We start from the raw sequence: 22,537 nt of genomic DNA on the forward strand, positions 1-22,537 counted from the left end.
GCTGTAACCATTACCCTTAAACGCGACTTTGAGCGTGTCCATCTCCATTTGGATATGTAATGGCTCACAAATTCGTCTCGCCCTCTTGACGAGTGTCGTGAGATATCAATGAAGAAATAAATAAAAATGTATTAAAATATGACAAATATGACTTCAAATTTTTTGGGTAATTTTTGAAATCTTCAAAATCTTGCCGCAGTTTAAATTAACATTACTGTATATTGAAAAAATACTTTTAAAATCTATCACATTCAATAATAATAATAATAATAATAATAATAATAATAATAATAATAATGTTAATTTTTATTACTATATGGTATTTTGAATTTATTTAATACTCAATCCAGAAGTAACTCTTGACTCTGCACAGATTGAAATAAATGCCACATTTTCATGGGCGCTCATGAAGAATTAAAATAACAAATTACACACATTTTGAAGTTTTCAAATAGGAACGATCTTCTATTTTCACGCAACATTGACTTGTAACGGGGAAAAGACCGCTCAACATCCCAAGATGTTATTGCAGCATATTTGAAATACGTCAAATCATTAGAGTACAATTGATGCTCACCTTCCTGTTGCTTTCTACGCATCTGTTTCTTTCTATACAGCTTACCCTCCTAATTCACATACACACAGTAAATAAGACAGATAATTGTAAAAAATTAGATACAAAAATTAGGGAATGTGAAAAATCCATCTGTGAGATGACTGCAAGCAGGTATACATTCAAAATAGTTAGGTATGGGGATCCACTTATTCAATACAAGAAATAGTGATAAAGTCATCACATATTCATTTTATTAGGGACCAGTTTCGACAATAGGGTATGTCATCATCAGCCTAGGAAAGTAAGACAAAGACACTGGAAATAGAGTACATTACATTTCTTAAAATTAATGCCAATACTTTTTAAAATGTACGTGCTTGAACCGACTTGCTTTACATATGTACAAAAGGGTTTTTTAATCATTAAAATTTAATATAGAAATGTGTACACCAAAATATTTGTACAGTTAATATTACAAAAGTGGAATGGGCTTTTTTCGCATTGTAAGAACAGTGCAGGTCGTTGACTACTTTGTAGTCATAGTGGTATATATGAAATTGAGTTTCTTAGTTCAATATTAATACTTTTAGTCATTATAAATAGGCTGATGAACTAGTTACAACAACCAGTTATTTACTTAAGTTCCTCGTAGATGTTCACTAATTAATTTCTAATATATTCAACTTAGATATAGCAATGTGTGGAGTTTAAGTAAGTGTCTTATATGGCTAAAATATAGTATGGCATCTGTGTCACAGGTTATTATATCCACAAAAGTTCAGTAAACGAAAAGGATAAATTCACTGTATAGCTTGGTTTGTATGTCTGCAGGTTGTTAACTACTTTCCAGTTCTTGTGGTATATGTAAAATTTAGTTTATTTTTTTGAATACCTTGATTCAAATTTTAAACATTTGTAATCAGTATAGATATGCTGATGAACTAATTGCTACAACCAGTGATTCAAGTGAAAGAAGTTCCTCATAAATGTATAATAATTAAAGTTTCTGAGGCATCCATTATAAGGGCCCACATAAGGACCTGTGGATCCTGGCATCATTTGATGCCATCATGCATCTGATAACCAATATCTGAGTGAACAAAATTACTGAAATTTTAAAGACATTAAATAGGTATGATATTTATATGTAAGGTATTTATTTAATGCACCTATCACATTACTACACTAGGTATTCTCAATATTGAAACTCCAAAGTCAACATACAATGTTTTTCATTGATAATGAAAACTTTCCATACATTCTGGGCACACAGGTTCCTCACATTTCTTACAAATGTATCTGGTACATTTCTTGCAGAATTTACAAAGGCCACTAAAGTTTTGCAATAAGCAAAAACGGTTGGCTGGACACCCCTGTTATGGTGAGGGATGAAAAGAGGGGTGAAAAACGATCTAGACGACAGCAAGGTGCGACCTTTACACCAGATGTTACCAAGCAGTGGGATTGAAAGCAAGTTAAGATGTCAGTGTGGTCTAGAGGTGAATATCGCGCAATTATCTGCTACAATTTTGCTCGTGGATTAACTGCTGACCACTGCCTGGAGGAAATGACTCCTGTGCTGGAGAAAGATTGTCCACATCGGAGAACAATTTTCCCCTGGTACAAAGAGTTCCAGAGGGGAAATTTTGGGGTTGAAGACGATCCTCATTCTGGGCGACCGTCTGAATCAGTGACTGAGGGAAACATTGAAGCTGTGAGGAAATTGTTGCAACAAAAGAGGCAGTTGACATATTGGCGTGTAGAAGAAACCCTTCACATCCCTGCATCAGCTATTCATTCAGTTCTACAAGACCATCTCCATGTTAGAAAGTTTTGTTCCCTTTGGGTGCCCCATTCACTTTCAGAGGAACAAAGGGCACATCGAGTGAAAAGGTGCCGAAAAACGCTAAATCAGTTTGAAAATGGGACTTCACATAACGTCAATAGCATTGTTACAGGTGACGAAACTTGGCTTTATTATTATGATGTTCCAACAAAATCCCAGAACCAGGTATGGCTGTTTGAAGATGAGGGTACTCCTGTGACTGTGCGAAAATCAAGGTCAGTGAAGGAAAGGATGATTGCAGTATTCTTCACTAAATGGGGCATCCTGACTCAGGATGTGCTAGAAACACTAAGGATAGTTACTGCGAAGTGGTATAGTGAGACTCGTCTGCCTCAGGTCATCCAGGCTCTGAAGCAGCTCTGTCCAAGGTCACGGCTCAACACTTGGCTCTTGCATCACGACATTGCTCCAGCACATTGTGCTAATGGAACAATGGATTTTCTTACCAGATCAGGGTTGACTATGCTTGATCACCCTCCAAACAGTCCTGATCTTGTCCCATGTGACTTCGCACTCTTCTCAGAAGTGAAGATGGAGCTGAAAGAGTGTGAAAATGTGACCGAAGAAAAGTGGCAAATTGGTTCAGTGACTGGTTTCGACGTATTGAGAAGTGTATTGAGTGTGGTGGAAATTATTTTGAAAAAGACTAAAGTTTACACTTTACAAAGATGAAAAATGAGAGTATCCTCCTAATTCAATTTTTTCAACTTATATTATGTAAATTATTTCAAATCTCCATTCACTTTTCACTGACGATGGCTCAAACGAACCGAAACATGTTTGAATTTGTTTACTCCGTCTAATGACGGAATATTTATTGTATTGAATTAAGAGGATACTCTCATTTTTCACCTTTGTAAAGTGAAAATCGTCAACACGGATCTAATATCTTGTAATAATAAAAGACTAAAGTGTTCACTCACATTGCAAAACTTTCCTAGTGCCCTTTGTATCATGGCATCTTGGCACTTGTTTTTTTTTTTTTTCATACCGTACCTGTCTGTCAGCTCTTTTCACTAGTTGCCTCTTCTTGGTAACTGTTGCATCTTCTCTATCAGAATAAGAGATGTAACAGCAGCAGCCTTGAATGTAAGCAGAGGGATCTTTTCAACTTTTTCCCTGTAACACAGTCATGCATTCACAATAGCCATATTTAGGAGGTGAAAAAACAGTCTTAGATACCATTTTTTTTTTTTTTAATCCATGGGGATAGTGGGCAATCATTCTGTCCATCAAGTCTCCAACACCCATGAACAGCAAAAGGTCTTGCAATGGATACAGTTCTTTTCTCCTTCCTGTCCCATCTTTCCACTTCATCCTCTGGTTGTGCACCAGCATATGTTGAGAGTAAGTACACCTCCCTAGTGTCCTTCCAGTGTACAACAGTCATGTTGTCACAGGATGTTGCAATTGAGCATGATCCTCTTGGAAGCTGCTTCCCATCCACAAGTTTTGTCTAAATGTTGGGAATTCTATTCAAACACACAGTTCCTAAAACATAAATCTCTTGCTATTTCAAGTGCTCCAGTAAAGGGACTGAAGTAAATAAACTGTCTATGAATAATTTGTGATTCTTCCTTTCAATTCCATGGCAGAGCCTAACAACAGTGACACCAATAAGTCCTAGTGCACTCCTATCTTGTTGCTTGGTTCCTTCATAAAGTTCAAAACAGTGAACATAACCATCCACACTAGCTCTTACCCAAATTTTGAAGCCCCACTTTTTTGGCTTGCCCTTCAAATATTGTTTCCAATGACTCCTGCCTTTGAAAAATACCAACATTTCATCCACACTCTGATGTTCCTTACGATTAACAGCTTCATGGAAAGTTTGGTGCAACGTGGAAACAAATGGACGTACTTTCCAGAATTTACCAGGCATCTGATCATCTTTATCGTCATTATTCACAAAGTGGCTGTAACGTTTTATTTCCTCAAATCTATTGACTGACATGCTGTCTGCAATTAGATCCCTTTGAAGACCTTTCAATGATGACCAGTACATCCTTGATAGTGGATATTTAATGTAAGTCATTATAATATTGATTCCCAAGAAGATTTTTAGTTCATTTTCTGTAACCCTGAATGACATTTTCCCATTCTAAAAAGGCACAACGGTTAGTCTCGTACACTATATCAGCAAATAATATCTCTGGAAACAGATGAATGAAAAAATCGTATGGATCATTTCAATCTATTTGTATACTGTAGGTATCAAGGAACTGAGGGATTCGGTTGGTGTAGTCATTGTCCTTCCCTGAGAACCACAGTTTGGGTCTTTGCTTTACCTTATCAGCGGCGGATAATGGAGTGACCCTGTTTCCTTAGGTGTTAGTTTTAGAACTACTAGGTTCGGGAGCTAATGATAAATGACTAGTTCCAGATTCAAGGTTACGTGTTCCAATATCAAGAAATGGAGGCAGTTGTGTAGAATTTTGGTCATTTTGTAGATGTGGAACATTATCATCGTTATCACTATCTAGAAATATGCGATCACGAATGCTTCTTTGAATGACTTCATATTCATCATCGTCATCACTACTCGAAAAGCTGGCATCAGAATTTAGGGGCAGAGAATCTTCCAACAAGTGTTCTTCGATTTCATCTGGATCCAGAAACTCAGCCATTATTAGGAATCATGCTTGCTATTTCCCCCACCGCAGCCCCCGCCCTCCCTATCAATGTCCTTCCTCTACCATGACCTCCCCTTCCTCAACCTAACACGCCCCGCCTCTCCCCACTCTCTCTGACGGCCTGCTGTCTGCCATTTAGCTCATCAGTTCCTCTCTTACTCTTCAACTTTCAACTTGGTAATCGAGGTGAGTTTATATTTAATATAATCTCTGCCCGGCAGTTGTTTAATCCGTCGTGCTAACATGCGGCTCATTTTCTTCTTTTAGGTTCCATCTTTGGTTCGAAATACTTCCAGAGTTTTACAAGATCCACTCGACAATACTACTCTCTCAAAAACCTTGTCTGTTCTATATTAACTTACAATACTTAGGTTGCTATTTATGGTCACGTAAAAACCAAGCCATATAATGAACTTACCCATTTTACTTACTGAACTTTTAGGGATTAATAACCTGTGATACAGTGTCATACCATTAGATTTTAGCTATATAAGATGTTTTTATTCAAAATCCACACATTGTTAAGTCCAAGTTGAATGCCTCAGAAACTTAAATTAGTACACATGTAAGAGGAACTTCTTTCACTTGAATCACTGGTGGTAGCAACTAGTTCATCGGCATATCTATACTGATTACAAATGTTTAAAATTTGAATCAAGATGTTCAAAAAGATAAACTAAATTTTACATATGCCACAAGAACTGGAAAGTAGTTAACAACCTGCAGAAATACAAACCAAGCTATACAGTGAACTTATCCTTTTTATTTACTGAACTTTTGTGGATATAATAACCTGCCACACAGATGCCATACTATATTTCAGCCATATAAGACATTTATTTAAACTCCACACAATGCTATATCCGAATATATTAGAAACTATGTGATGTACCCGTACTTTGCTACGGGATTCTCAGAAAGCCTGACTTTGTGGCGTGTCTCCATGCTCGCAGTGTGCCGGCTTAGCATCATTGGCCAGCCAAGTTTTCATCGCTGATCGTGCGGAATTTGAAATGTCGCAAATTTTAGGCCCCTTAGTTAACGCTCTAATGAATGTTGGCACCCAAAATTGATGTCGACATCTTTTCTACGTGTACCTCAATGTGTTTTCCAAGTTTCATCGCGATCGGCGACTTAGCCATTGCCAAAGTTCCCTTGTTAGTAACAAAAATACAAATTCATGAATATCCCTGTGATCATAGCCGGTACGGTAACAATGTATAAGACATAAATGATCAGAAATTTAATACTTACGGTATATAACTCTAGTTATGTTGTATTTATCGATACGACCATTAATAACATAATTATTTGGGAATTAAATTCTAGGCCTTCCCCTAAACTACCATTTTACTTATTGTGAATACAATTATTCATGGAAGAAAGATTATAGCGACTTATTCCCCGACTTTGCATACAATTTCCATTAAGATAGGGTCACTAATAACATAAATATTTGGAAATTCTAATTTAGGCCTTCCCCTAAACTATTTTTTTTTTCAGCATGAATACAATTATTTATGGCCTAGATTATAGCGGCTTATTACCCAACACTGCATACCGATTTTCTTTAAGATACAACCACTAATAATGAATATTTGAGAATTAAATTTTAGGCCTTCTCCTAAACTACCATTTCAGTCTGCGTGAGCAAAATTATTTATGGCCTAGATTGTAGCGACTTATTCCCGGACTTTGCACACTGATTTTCATTAAATTCTCTTCAGCCGTTTTCTCGTGATGCATGTACATACATACAGACAGAAATTACGGAAAAGTAAAAAGTGCATTTCCTCGTTACTGTGGACATGACTGATGGTGGTGATTATTGTTTTAAGAGGAAGTACAACTAGGCAACCATCCTCTATATAACACTAATCAGAGGGAAAAAATGGAAGGGAACCGACACTTCGAAAAATGAAGATATCGGTCAAAGAAAGACAAGGGCCACGAACGGCGTGAAAATGAAATACTCCCTAGCCCTCGCAAACCTAATAGCGTCAGGGTCGGAAAAGAACAACAGTGGACCAAGGGGGGTCAGATAGGAAAGATAAAAGTGAGGAGCCTGGCACAAGTAAGTGGAAGCAATGCCAGGACTCCGCTGAGAGCTCCGTGGTCGCCAGACCACGCTCCAAAATTCAGAGCCCCTGGAGCCCCTTTTAGTAGCCTCTTACGACAGGCAGGGGATACCGTGGGTGTTATTCTACCGACCCCACCCACAGGGGGAGACAAGACTGATACAGAAATACCATACTTTTTAAATTCTGAGCAATGAATATTATATATATATATATATTTTATATATATATTTTCATTAGTGAACATCTACGAGGAACTTTAAATAAATAACTGGTTGTTGTAACTAGTTCATCAACCTATTTATAATGATTAAAAATATTAATACTGAACTAAGAAACTCAATTTCATATAGACCACTATCACTACAAAGTAGTCAATGACCTGTATTGTTCTCACAATGTGAAAAAAGCTCATTCCACTTTTGTAACTTTAACACGTTCCCTGCAGCAGTAAATTTCGATGACTTAATGTTACATCGTATCGGCCTGCTGGTGACCCGATGCTGCCTTTAGTTATTATCGGTTCGGGTCACCGGTGACTGACGAATTTGACTTTGTTTACTCCCTAGTATGAAATTCTAAACAATGCACGTGCACTTGTTGTGTGCGTTATTGTTGAGGAGACATTCCAGCTTATTTACCTGTGCGACAGTGTTCCGATTCAACAATTGCGTGAAACAGAAATGACCCCGGAAATAATTGTTAGATTCTAGTTCATTGATCTGTTTTTATGGGAATATAAGAGGCCTATGTTAATTATTGTCATATTATGCTTAGTAAAAATAGTAATATCACAAAAGAGAAAGGATATAAATTCAGAACAATATTTACTAGACACGAAAACAATCCCAACTATTTACAGTAAAAACGGAACAAAAATATAACATCATTTGCCAATACTTTTCCGAAAAGTCATCAAGTAAAATTAATTACTGATTTCCAGATGAGATATAACACAAACACTGTCACTGTTGTGTTTTAAACGTTCACTGGCACTTTTTCACGTGAGTTTCATTGAAGCACTCCATACACATTTTTGGTGCTCCTGGACACTCTGCACAGAATGTCACCACCTTCTTTGTTTTGTTGTCGGCAGTTTTCTTACCATGCTGTGCAAATATCTTCTTGTAGCACACTGTGCAGTGTTGCCGCATTTTTCTGGCTGGTCCTTCCAGTTTACCCAGTGTGTGCGCCCTGTTCCTCGTTGGAGGTGTACAAGATGTAACAGTGCTGTACCGACATAGAGAGAAGGCAAGAGATTCCTTAAAATGACGAAAAGATTTTTTTTCCAGAACTGCGCTTGCATTGTAGGATCCAGGCATTTACAACTGCAGTACCCAGGAGAAGTTAAATGGCAACTTTGCTCCACCATTTTACACCCTTTCTCAATGGGGTGTAATATGACATTTGATCACCATTTGATCTTATTGTGGTGCAACACAGATTTCAGCTTCAAAATTGGATCTCCTTTCCTGTTCCTTTTTCCGGTGGCTTCCAGAATATCACCATGATCTGGTACAATGGATATCATCAAAACTCTCCTCTTGTCCATCCAGTTAATTATCTTGAACCCCTTTTCATTCTATGCTCCACAAATTTCCCCCCTTTGAAGACGCTTATTAACCACATCCTTTGGGGAGACCGCTCTTATTAGGTCGAATTGTTTCCACAGAGAACTGTTTGCTTGTCCAATAGATTCTGTGCCAATTGAACACTTGTATAAAAATTGTTGGCGAACAACATGTGACCTTTTCCCAAAAATGGCTCACAGGTGTTCATGACGACCGCTTCAGCGTGACCTGTCCCTTGCAGCTCATCATCTTTCCATTGATAAACTCTTACTGCAAATGTATACCCATCTTCTGTGCACACTTTATATAGTTTAATTCCATACTTATGTGATTTGTTCGGAATATATTGCCTGAAAAGCAATCTTCCCCTCCACGGCACCATAGACTTGTCTATTACAATATTTTTCCCATGGGTTAAAGCATTCTGAAAATTTTCCTGAAACTGGTCTACAAGAGGTTTCACTTTATACACTCTTTCATTTCTCTCCCTAGGGGCTTCATTATCACACAAATGCCAACAGGAGAGCAAATCTAAGAAGCGATCATGAGTCATAGTGGCTTTTAATACCTTATTCAGTTCAGGGACATAATTTAACTCCGTAACACGTAATATCCCCAAAAACTTGGCCATTTCTTCCTCAGTGGTATCAATCCATTTGGATAACTGCCTCCCTTTCTTTGGTGGACACTTTTCTAACTTTTGTGCAGCAAGTGTGTTTGTTTCATTTACCATAGTCTGCATAATTTGCTGTGTTACAAACATGTTATAAATATCAGAAGGGCTATCAAAATTAGTCACAATGTTCACTTCTGTGTCATCACAGAAAATGGGTATGCCAACATGTCCCCCTACTGGACCCCACCTTGGCGCATCGTCATCACATACATCGCCATTACCAACAATCTGACTTGGAGAGTTATCACTTAGTATTTCGTCCCCATAAATACTGACCCACATGCTTCAGAGTCACTGTCTGTGTCAGAAAACGAGTCACTATCTTGGAGGTTGTACGTATGGTCATCATCAAGATACAGGAGAGAAATCACTGTCATCACTTTGTGTCAAATAATGAACAATTTGTCCAGGATCCAGTGCTGTCCTAACCCTCTTTCTTTTCCGTACCACCGGTGTGTCAGAATGTGAAGGCTCCATGCCTAAAAAAGGACATGAAATTGCTTGTAAAGATTATCTACGGAAGATAATAAATATGTCAATAACTACTCCAATAACCTCTATTCGCTAAGAGCAATGTAGAAAGCAGATATCAGAAGGGTGGTACTCCTTAAACAAAAATCTACCATCTGCGGGCAGCAACACTCTAGGCTTCATTCACCGTAACCACGCTAAGCGATTCCTGCGTAAAAATATAGGTCAGACAACAATCGGGACTCAGGGTGACCCGAAACGATATGAATGGAAGATGAAAAAAACTTCCTTCGGGTCACCGGTGGGCCGATCAAAACTAGCAGTATGCTTCGATCCTTTACTTCAATTGGAACACTATGTTGCCATTTGTTAACGGAAATTCGTAACTAGGACGTAGTTACATACTTTGCAATTTTGGGAAGTTCGCACCGACGGATAAGAGTAACATGTTTTGGGGCACATGGTGACCTGAACCGCACGGAACGTGTTAACTGTACAAATATTTTGGTGTACACATTTCTACATTCAATTTTAATGATAAAAAACCCTTTTGTACATATGTAAAGTGAGTCAGTTCAAGCACGTACATTTTAAAAAGTATTGGCATTCATTTTAAGAAATGTAATGTACTCTATTTCAATGTCTTTGTCTTGCTTTCCTACGCAGATGACGGCATACCCTACTATCGAAACCGGTCCCTAATAAAATGAATATGTGACGACTTTATTACTATTTCTTGTATTCAATAAGTGGATTCCCATACCTAACTATTTTGAATGTAAATCTCGATTCAATACGGAACCTAAAAATAAAATTTTTGACACTAAATGCAAGCAGGTATGCGAAAATGGAATGAAAAGATTAATGACAAAAGTAACAAATATTCATGGGGAAATATGACCAAAATATAAAAATTAACGGAAAATGAAAAAATGTTTAAAAATTCAAAATATGATTTCATATGACCCATGAAAATTACATAATTTGAGTCACCGTAGATAAAATCGTGCATAAGTTGTATTTTTCATGGAAAGAATATAAAGAAAAAATATGACATGTCAAACATCTGGGTCCCAGTGATTATGAGACCCCTTGCTTTGAATTTATATTTCAATGTAATGTTTGTTACGTCTTCATAAGTTAATGGAATATCAGTTTAATACCTGTCTCTCTTGTATGAAATGATGCTTTGGTTTTAAAGCATTCTTGTTATTGTGTGAGATATCTGTTTCGTATTAATATGCAGAGGTTTTTAAACTGACCTTTATTAAATGGACACAACATTCATCACTAAAGTAGCACAATCATAATAGAAATTAGGCCTACCAAGTTAGACATGGTGTAGGCAGCATTTGCTTATGCTCTCCCTTCCTTTCAATTTATATTTCAATTCAATGTTTCTCACATATGAGCAAGTTAATGGAATACTAGTTTCAGTAGGCCTACCTATCTCTTCTACAATACTGATATCTGCCGTAGCGATCTGAATGACCCTGTTGCATACTGTCCAGTGAAATCAGCAATTGCTGCATTGGAAACAGGAGTGAATTTCATCCTGTAGGCCTACAGTATTCTAACCTCTCTTCTACCTCTTTGCGTACTCTCCTCACGACAGGTTTAGATAACCTTTATCGCTCCAAAAACTGCACTTCTGTTACTTCAAGGAAGTCGTTTATTCTCTGTGAAACTTGCTGTCTCTCAGCATTCTGAAGGTAATCTATAGAGCACCTGAGCACCAACCACAAAATTTCTTCCAGCCATTTTTAACATGACGTTAAGCAGCTTAACGGGACGAGAGTACTACGTTAAATTAACAGAGAGTTTAACGGCACATGAACATTAACAAAGGTTGATGAAACAGCCATTCTGTTAACTATCCCTTTAAAGCAGACATTAAATCCTTAACAGAGTTTGATGAAACCAGCCCCCAATGTCGCAATTCAAGAGCTTTCTTTCAAAACAGCACTTTTGTCAGAAATCACTAATATTGTCTGATTCTGTTTCACTTCACTTTTAGCACAGTAGTCTCCAGCAACTTGATTCATAAGCCAAAAATAAGGATAATTGTTTGGTTTAAGAATACCTTCTCTTGTTACTAGATCGTATTCACAATGTTCAACTTACAGTTCCATCAACAGATCAATGGAAAGACAACTAAAAGTGGGCATACACTCATCAGTTTTCTGTGCCAGTACAATCATTTTTATTTTCGTCACTGCACGAGAGAAAATTGTTATAGTTTCGATCCTACGGGAAAAAAGTCTAATTTTGGTGGTTGAGAGAACAATTCACTTTCCCTCCTGTTCTCTTCTGCTAATGTGTGATAATTTGCACCACATACCGTAATTGTTTTCGACCATCCATTTTGTGTACTTAACATGAAAAACAGTTAACAAAACTCTCACAGAATGAACAAAAATGGCTTTCACTTTCATGGACTTCTCCAGAACTCTTAGTTTTATAAGAAATTAGCTGTCTTTCCGATTCACTTCCCCTTCTCTCAATAATTGACTTCGAATATTTTCTTTTCAGACATTCACTTCAAAGCAAATAAACAATAGATCACTACATCTGATAAGGAATACCTATTCAAGTTATGAATGTTTCCCTTCAACAAACCATTATACATATTACTACTGTACAAAACACAATCTATAAACCAAGTGGCTCATCTATGCAGATGAGGAATGCCAACTCCCAGATCAACTCAGGACTGTTTGGTTGCTGTAGGAGCGACAACATAGTTCGGCACCAACAGCAGCAGTATTGAAGCGTCATTTAATTTTAATTTTGGGTGCGTTGTTTGGACTTCATCAGTATTTTAAAATTTGGACTGTAAATTAAAACATACCAGTTTGTCTAATTTATCATGTGTTGTATGTGAGCGTATGTTTATCCAATTGGATCGTGGCTGAAGATGACCCAGTGTATATGGGGTCGAAACTAGTCCCAATAGCTAATAATATTGAATAGGTTGACCCTTCTCTACCCTTTGATAGTGATCAATTGTCAATACGGACCATAATGAATTACAATACTCAACACCACGCGGTTGACTCTAGGTGGCATTGATTCACCACCAGCCCAAAGTCATCTTGATAAACCTACGCAGAACCGAGAGGGCAGTGTTTTAACATTATGGTGCAATTTACAATATTATTATTACCAACAGCTTTCACAAAATTATAAGCTATACATTTCATTTTTTGTTCCGTACTGAAGTGCAATTAAAAGAAATAAATTGACAAGAGGCCACCTATTCAACACACAAAAGCTTTCACATAAGTGGAACGAAAATTCCGTTATTCATGTCGGTAGCTTTCGCTTTTGCATACTACGAAAGTGCATGCATTCTAAAAGCTTGTTTTCGAACTATTATCCTTTTCAATTTTGCTGCCCTGGTCCCGGGCCCATAAGACACATGCCTAAATATGGCTCTGCATGTCAGTCAGAGAAACAATCTAGTAAGTGTAATTCATTGAACAGAATATCCAATATAGAGTAATAATCAAAGAGGTTCTAATCGATGCCTGTCTTAAGTAAATTCAAATCCGAGTTCAAAATTCATTCTGAAATCTAAAACATTCTTCCACTCATAAATTCCCAATTCCATACCTCCCCCAACACTCGTTACCAAACTTTATAATACTAAGTACAACCAACAAGAAACAAATACCAATGAAAAATTATCCACCTACTGCACAATACAGATCTTACACATGTTTTGCTATGGTATTGCAATGCTGTTATATATACAAAGGCCATCCGGAAAGTGGTACCCGTTTGCGCAAGAAAGACACGGGAGTAAATATTAACAAATATACACATTTTTATTGGAAAGAGCATACTTTACACTCCTTCTCCACATAATCTCCAAGCAAATTTAGGCATTTGTCATAACATGGGACGAGTTTTTGTATTCCAGCATCATAGTCCTCCACCGCCAGTGTATTGAGATACGTAGTCACGGCTCGTTTAAGTTCTTCATCGCTGTCAAATCTTTTTCCTGCCAGAAAGTTTTTAAGCTTTGTAAAGAGATGAAAATCCGAAGGGGCCAAGTCCGGGCTATACGGGGGAAGGTCAAAGGTTTCCCACTTGAATTGCTGGAAAAGTTATGTTATCGCAGCTGCATGAGGCCTAGCATTGTCATGAAGGAGAATGGCGCCTGTAGACAATAGACCTCGCCGTCGATTTTGTATTGCCCGCCGTAATTTCCATGTTTCACAATACGCATTAATTGTGTCTCCTGGGCCGTAAAATCAATGAGCAGTACACCTCGGCGATCCCAGAAAATGGTTGCCATGAGTTTCCTGGTGGACAGAACTGTCTTGAATTTTTTTGGTTTGGTTGGTGAATGAGCATGATGCCACTCCATTGACTGTCGTTTACTGTCAGGTGATGCATAACAAACCCATGTTTCGTCCCCAGTCATGATGCGAGTCAGGAAAGAGTCTCCTTCATCGGAATAACGTCCCAGAAACGTCAGTGCTGCAGCCATATGCTTGGTTTTGTGCTCCTCTGTAAGCATGCGAGGGACCCACCATGCATAGATTTTTTAATAATGCAGATGGTCTTTGACGATTTCATGAACAATTGTTCAAGACACATTAGGAAAATGTTCACAGAGTTCATCAATTGTGACGCGCCGATCGTTTCTCACGTATTCGTCTACTGCGCTCAGCAGTTGGTCTGTAATGACAGATGGTCTCCCTGAACGCTCCTCGTCGTGTGTATTTCCCCTTCCCAGGTTGAAGTTGCGACACCAGCGCCGAACAGACGACTTGTCCATCACATCGTCTCCATACACCTCCGTTAATTGGCGATGAATATCACAAGGTCGAATGTTTCGTGCATTAAGAAATTTAATCACGGCCCTCAATTCACAACTGGCGGGGTTCTCAATTTCTTTAAACATTTTAAACGATCACAGACACAACACAGGCAATGCTAGCATCACGCAACCTCACACAGAGCAGGCAGACAAGCAGTCTGACCTTGCCCAGCGGCTACCCGAGTCATCAGCGCTTCATGCAGAGCTAACGGGTACTACTTTCAGGATGGCCCTCGTATATATACACATACAGTTATATATATAACCTACAGATGTCTTAGAACTGGTATATACCTCAAGTATTCATGAATGGCATGATATCTATATAACCCAGAAGATAATGTTTCAGCTTACCAATTGAGCCTTCATCATGCAACAATGAAAAACGTGTACGTTTTTCTTGGCTCTCCACTCTCTCTACCACAGCAGTCACAATGCCAGAGTCGTCAGCGGAGTCCGGCAAGCTTACCCGAACACGAGATGTGTCTGTACATGCTTCCTGTTCTTCCATGCATAACACCTGCAAAATATAATCATAAAATAAGAGAATACACTGCCCCAAGGATGCCATAAATACACTACCTCACTAATAGGGATAAGGTTGAAGAGGAGAGAGTATCTACGAAGATGACAGTGTGGAGTTCGTTCTTATTCTTTTGTATACCCAACTGTCCCTTCTATCACTCTCTATTCAGGTCATTGTGTTTATCCTTAGTGTAAGTTGATATCCTTTTACTTTTATTCCTTTCAAAGAATACAATTAAATTCAAATAGGCAAGTTCTTCTAGCAAGACATTTTACCTCCAGTTTGTAAGAGCACAATCTTAAGTATAATGTCTGTCAGTTACAGGGAAAAAGTATTAAATTTCAACTTAAGCAGTGTAAATGGAAAAATCTTCAAATTCAGCCTAAGACAAAATTACTAGGAGGTAAATAAATCTGTCACTGATAATTTCTGTTTAATGAATAAAACCTCGATGTAACCTCACAAGTTGGGAACATATTCCAAGTTTCACTTAACACGTCTTGACTATCATGGGGAAACTGCCCAACACAAAACTCTTGGCTTTTGAAAAATGCTAGTTCAGACTTGAAGGATTATCTTTTTAAAGTACTGCATTGAGTTATGAGAGAAAAAAAAAAAAAAAAAAAAAAAAAAAAAAGAGATTCCAGATGACTTAAGTAAAAGCAGAACAATCACTGTCCCAAAAAGAGGAAATGCTATGGAATGTAGTAATTATAGAATGATCTCAATTGTATCCCTTGCCTCAAAGGTACTCTTAAAATATAATAAAGAACAGAATAAAATTTAAGATTGAGCAGTACATAGATGATTATCAATTTGGTTTTAGACAAGACAAAGGAACGAGAGAAGCAATCCTTGCATTAAGAATGATACTGAAAATAAGGTTAGAAATAAACAGAAAGGTGTTTATAGCATTCACGGACTTGGAAAACGCTTCTGACATGATAAACTAGGAACTATTGTTTAAATGTATGAAGAAAGTAGGAATTGACTGGAAAGACAGAAGGCTCACCTGGAAAATTAACAAGAATCAGTGTACAAATGTAGTGGTACAAGAACGGCAAGAATTATGAAAGGAGTAAGGCAGGGTTGTCCACTCTCATCATACCTTTTCAATTTGTTTATTGCAGAACCAATATGTGTTTTAAAGGTAAGAACTAAAGGAATAAAGATAAATGGGAAAAGAATCCATAGTATTAGACATGCTGATGACATTTCCATATTGAATACAACGAATTTCATTACTAAGCCCGTTTTGTCATATTATGCTTTTTTAAAAGTACAGTCAAAGGTTCCACCTTGACATTGCTATTTTTTTCCCCCTTTAATTAGCAATTAACAAATGTCAGGACATATTTTGTCCTCCTTGGTGGACATCATCAGCCAAAATACTTGTAAGATAAGTAAAAATAGACAAAGACAAACGCACATTAAAATACAATTCGGGTTACCAAATACGTCAAGTTAAAATGCGTAATAAAATTTGAAGAAAGTTCTTAAAATGCTGGAGCATAATTGCTTTTGTAGTTCTATTAAATAGAAGATAAAATTGTTGAACACACGTTATAGTTCTATTAGAGTTCGATGATCCATTGTTATTAACTGTTTTATAAGCAATGTTGACACATTTCTTAAGAATGTTTGTGATTTCATAAATATTTCCATTGGTGCAAGTGAAGGTGGAATAGTTGTCTGCTTTCCTTTTAGTCTCTCTGAGCAAGTTGACGTGGATTTGTTTACAATTTTACTGACAATCCTATCTATGAAATGTCTGCCAAAATCGATTTCACTCGCAATCAAGTAGATGGTGTTGAGTTCCTTCATTCGATTCGTGTCAGATAAAGGGACGTTAAAAATCTATGAACGAGACTATAAAATGTCACTCCTTTTGTGAGAGTCCGGGTAAATAGAATCTTGAAAAATGGTGTTTACGGTTCGTTCTAGGCATATTGAACCACGACACAGTTTTTCTCCATGTGTGTACTCACAGTCAAATACTCCGCATGCCTTATAACCTAACCAAGAATCATCAAAAACACATCATCATGCCAAAGAGATTATTTTAGTTTCTTCAAATGAAATTGTTAATCCTATTTTTCCAGCAATAGTTTGGAGACTTGTGATTTGATTCCGAGCTTCATTAAGGTTATTAGCTAGTAGTGCCAGATCATCTGCAAATCCTAAGCAATTCAGGTTAATTTCATCTTCAGCGTGTCCAATATTTATATTTTTGTTTCTGTCTTTATACCACTCTCTCATCAAGTATTCCAGAGTACAATTAAACAAAAGTGGTGATAGTACATCACCTTGTCCTAGTCCTGTCCTGATCGTGAATGCTTTGGATAATTCTCCTCTAAACTTCACCTTTGATTTAGTGTTCGTTAACGTTAAGCTTATCATTTTAAATAATTTAGGATGTAATCCAAAATTTTGTAATATTTTTAATACTGAGGTCGGTGAATGCAATCATAAGCTTTCTGAATGTCTACGAAAGTGATATAATCATTTGTTTCTGTCTTCTTTTGTAGATGTCCATTAATAATTTTAGTGTTATGATTTGATCTGGACAACTACGCCATGGTCAAAATCCTCCCTGGTACTCCCTTAATTCTTTTTCCAGTTGATATTTGCACCAATTGTAAATTATTCGAGAATATTTTATAAGTACAATCCAGGAGTGATATTCCTCTATATTTATCAGGATTTGTTCTATCTCCTTTTCTGTGTAAAGGGTGGATTACTGCAGCTGTCCAATGGTCTGGGAATTTTTCATCATTCCAAATTTTAATCAAGCATTGGTGAAGTTATTCTCTAATTGATTCCGCTGCATTTTTCCACAACTCGGCAAATGTTTGGTCTTCCCCACAACCTTTATAATTTTTCAGTTCTTTAATGACTTGATTAACTTCATCAAAGCTGGGTGGATCGATATTTTCTGGTGGAGTATTAATGGGCATGTCTGTGTTTATATCAAGTAGTTCTTTTGGTTCTTCACAATTCAATAATTTATTGAATGTGTCTGCTAGAATTTGTGTATTATCTTTATTATTATGTGCCATCTCTCCGTTCTTATCTTTTAGCATAAGTGTTGGCGGTTCATTTTTTGAAGTTGTTTACTAAATATTTTATAGTAATCCCTAGAATCGGTCTTTTTGTGATCTATTTCTATTTGTTGAATAATGATTTTTTGATGCTGTCTTTTAATATTTCTGATGGTTTTTTGGGTTAATTTTCTTTGCTTGGCAAATTCTTCATACAGTATCTCTGTTTTCTGACTTTGATGATTTAACCATGCCTGATGTCTACTTTCAAATGCTTTTATCGCATACCTCATTCCACCATTGATGCTTTTTCCTTGGACTTGGCAAGGCTATTTTCTCAGCTATGTCTTTTAGTTTCGGGATGATCTCTTCTAATTTATCTGTTTTATCAATGTCTCCAGTTAGTTCTTTATACTGTTCATTGTTTATTGGTTTATGGGGATCATAAACTTTTCTCAGTTTGCATTTTGATTTTGGTTTCTTTACTGGTGTGAATTTAATTTTGATTTTCACCATGTAATGGTCAGACCCTATGTCTATTCCTCTAAGTACTTTAACATTTTGGATTTCCTTATGATAATTCTTTTCCATAAAAACATGATCTAATTGCCATTTTGCTTTCCTACAATCTGGGTGTTTCCATGTCTTAAGTTTATTAGGTTTTCTCATAAGATACGTAGATTTTGATATCATGTTATGGTTTCTACAAAAGTCTATCAATCTCATGCCATTTTTATTGGTCTGTTTTTGAGCTGGCCATTTTCCTTTTATGTCTCTGTATCTCTCTTCTTTACCTAATTGTGCATTGAAGTCGCCTATTAAAATTTTGGTATGATTTTTATTTATATTTGTCACTGTTTGATCCAGGAGGTCCCAGAATTCATCCACCTCTTCTCTGGTTTTTCTACTATTGTTTTTATCATTTGCAGGAGCGTGGGCATTAATTATTGTGTACATTTTAGACAATGCCTTTATTGTTAGCGTCGCGAGTCTTGGGGATTATGTCTGAAAATCTATTATCGAATCAATTATTTTCAAGTCGACTATGAATCCTGTACCAAATTGTGGACAATTCCTCATCACTTTTTCTCCAGGGATGCCTTTGTACACACTATACCCTTGGGATTCCATGGGTTCCTGGTCTGAATTCTTCATCTCTTGTAGTCCTGCTATAAGGATCCTTTGTTTGTCTAGTTCATTAGTTAGGATTTTTAATTTTCCCACCTGTACCAGAGAGTTGACGTTATATGTTGCTAAATAGTTTATTTGTTTCAATTGTAGTCTTTGGTTTAGTCGTCGGTTTGTCTTAGGTATTTCCAGATGCTCCAACTCATCTGACTCATCTTTCAAGCGACTGCCCGCCGTATCCGAATGCAGTCTTCCCTGGCTAGTACCAAGGGGTGGAAATTTACCGAAAAGATTTCCGCCCATTTTTGACCGTCAAAGGCATATAGCCGTGGATGGAGCAAGCTCCGAGTTACAACTATGGTTGTGAACCATAGAGGTTGCCTCAAGATGTTCTCTGGCTGTCATTTTACGGCACTGAGCCAACCGTCCTATTTGTTCTTATTGGCAGCCAGTTATTTATGGAACTAGAGGAAATGGCAGCATAAATTGGCTTACGGGTAAATTATAAAAAGACACATTACATGGTTGTACAGAGACCGAATCATGAGGAGGTTGACAGACGGCCTTTGAAGACTGGGAAATATTTAAAAGAGTAGAAGAGTTTAAATTCCTTGGCGTATTAATCAATGAGCAAAACCGAAGGCAAAAGGAACACAAAGCTAGAATTAAGAATGCAAATAAGGCATTTTACTCTAAGCCCTATATTAGGCTCCAAGTTGTTAACAAGGAATGCAAAAATGATTATCTACAATACAATCAATCGACCAGTACTTCTGTATGGTTCCGAGAAATGGAGTAACCAAGAAAGAGCAGCAGCAGCAGTTGCAAGTCTTTGAGAATAAAGTTTATAAAAAATATTTGCCCCATGGTTCGATCCTACTTCTCAAAGCTGGCAGAAAAAATCTAATTATGAGATTTACACCCTCTCTCAACAACACACTATAATGGGTGTCATAGAATCCAACAGACTGCACTGGGTTGGACATGTACTGAGGGTGCAGGATAACAGAACACCAGTAGATCTATACAAGGGACCTCTTAATGGCAAAAGACCTTCAGAAAGACCCCAAAGCACCCGGAAGAAAGATCAACAAGGTATGCCAGACCCTCCAAATTGATAACTGGGATAAGCAGGCTCAAGATCGAAAAGGATTCAAGAGGATTCTGAGATCGACACAGGAACTTCACATCCCTCAGAAGCCTACGGAGTGAGTGAGTGAGAGGATGTGCTGTTTTAATTCATTCTGGCCGAGCTAAGTGGCTCAGATGGTTGAGGCGCTGACCTTCTGACCCCAACTTGGCAGGTTCGATCCCGGCTCAGCCCGGTGGTATTTGAAGGTGCTAAAATACATCAGCCTCGTGTCAGTAGATTCACTGGCACATAAAGAATTCATGCAGGAGTAAATTCCGGCACCTCCGAAAACCATAAAAGTAGTTAGCGAGACATGAAGAAAACATTACTATTATTACTCTTATTATTAATTCTTTCTGAAATATCTTTTGGGTTCCTTATTGTTCAATTTCCATACATTTATTTTCTTATTTCTTTCACTCTCACAATTCTACCCATTTTCATTTTGCTACCACAACTCTGTGGTCTCCAGCAAACATCTCACCTGGTAGTGCTGTTACATCCATTAACTGTTTATAATACGTTTTCTCAACTAATAAATAATCAATTACTGTTTTTATCCTTCTTTCACCCCAGCCATATCTAGTGATCTTTCTACTATTTTTCTCTCTAAACTAAGTGTTATCCACAATCATTCTGTTTCTCTCACAAAATCAATCAACTTATCTCCCTTTCTGTTTCTTTTTCCACATCCAAAAGGACTAAGAACTATTTCCTTCCCAATTCCATAATTTCTAACTAGCGCAGTGAGGTCTACCATGACCATCACTTCCACATTGATGATTATTTCCTCAAGTGTCTCCAAGAATTCCTCTACAATTCATTTCATTTAAAACTTCCAGCATCTTTTATAACGTAACATTTCATATAGGACTGTATACATGCTTAAAGCTTCAAGTAGCCTACGCAGTGGCCTCCACGATATGCACTAGTCATGCGTCTTGGTGGGTGTGCTAGGTACCAACTGATAAGCCCAACTTAGCAAACGGGGGCGAAACACTGGCAACCAGGAATGAGTTAACTGGAAATTTTATAATGTTCAATTATGTACCATTTATATTTCCATACTGTACCGTTTTCATCATCCTGATAACGGAATAAAGGTTGTCATACGACATAAACCCATTGAACTGCAATTTTTATTGAAAATAAATATACATTGATTGCAATTTAATCTGACTTAAAAGAGATCACTTTTGCTACAGCAAGTTAACACACTGAAACATAGTTCACATTCTAACAATAGTTCAACACAGTGTGGTAGATCTTAAAACACTCATATACATGCAGTGCCACCTTACACTTATCACATTCATAGCGGGATTCACTCCTGTTCTTTCCCTTGGGATTTTTTCCTCTGCAGTCATAGCAGACCTCGCAAGAAAAGCCGCAGTGAGGAGATGAAGAGATTTTGGGAGAAGGAAAAGTCAACGACATCAGGTAAATAAGTTTAATTGCGCTCATTAGTTGGGCATAAGGAAATAATAATAATAATAATAATAATAATAATAATAATAATAATAATAATAATAATAATAATAGTAATAATAATAATAATAAATACAAGACTGACAAACCGGATCAGTACTTTCTTTCAGCAGAAGAAAAACTATGGGGCTTGGAGAACTGAACTCTGTGGTAGCAAGAAGATTACACCACATATTATTTTTTTTGGTACATTGTCTGTTTGTGTACACGTTCAGTTTTCTAGGTTATGCACACGCCCACCTGCGTTCCCGTCTTCATTTTCTTCAATAATGTCATCTAATTCTTCGGAATTACTAATGCTAACATCATTTGAAGGTAATTCAGTATCACTTTCATCGGAAAAACCGTCACTGACATCGCTTTCCTCCAAAAAACGTAATATTCGAGCTTCATCCGACTCGGCCATGACGTTGACTTTACCTTCACTAAAGCTTTACGCGGCAATTTACTCGATCGTATTTAGACTCTTTGGCGGCAAAATACATAGCTGAAGGGCAAAGATAGCTGAAATATGATTGTAAACATCTCGTAGACATGATGGGATTGCAAAGAAATATCGA

At 37.2% G+C, this 22,537-nt stretch overlaps 1 protein-coding gene across 5 annotated transcripts in view; it reads right to left on the reverse strand.

Annotated features, from left to right (window-relative positions):
- Positions 1 to 22,537, reverse strand: part of Gapvd1 (GTPase activating protein and VPS9 domains 1) — a 674,762-nt gene that overhangs the window by 391,487 nt on the left and 260,738 nt on the right. For all 5 annotated transcript variants that reach the window (XM_067138086.2, XM_067138089.2, XM_067138085.2 and 2 more), the window contains one exon: positions 15,017 to 15,182. In XM_067138086.2, coding sequence (XP_066994187.2) covers positions 15,017 to 15,182 — 166 coding nt within the window. The remainder of the gene's footprint in view (positions 1 to 15,016; positions 15,183 to 22,537) is intronic.

This window comes from Anabrus simplex, chromosome 1 (genome assembly GCF_040414725.1).
Source record: "Anabrus simplex isolate iqAnaSimp1 chromosome 1, ASM4041472v1, whole genome shotgun sequence".
NCBI classification, from domain to species: Eukaryota; Metazoa; Arthropoda; class Insecta; order Orthoptera; family Tettigoniidae; genus Anabrus; species Anabrus simplex.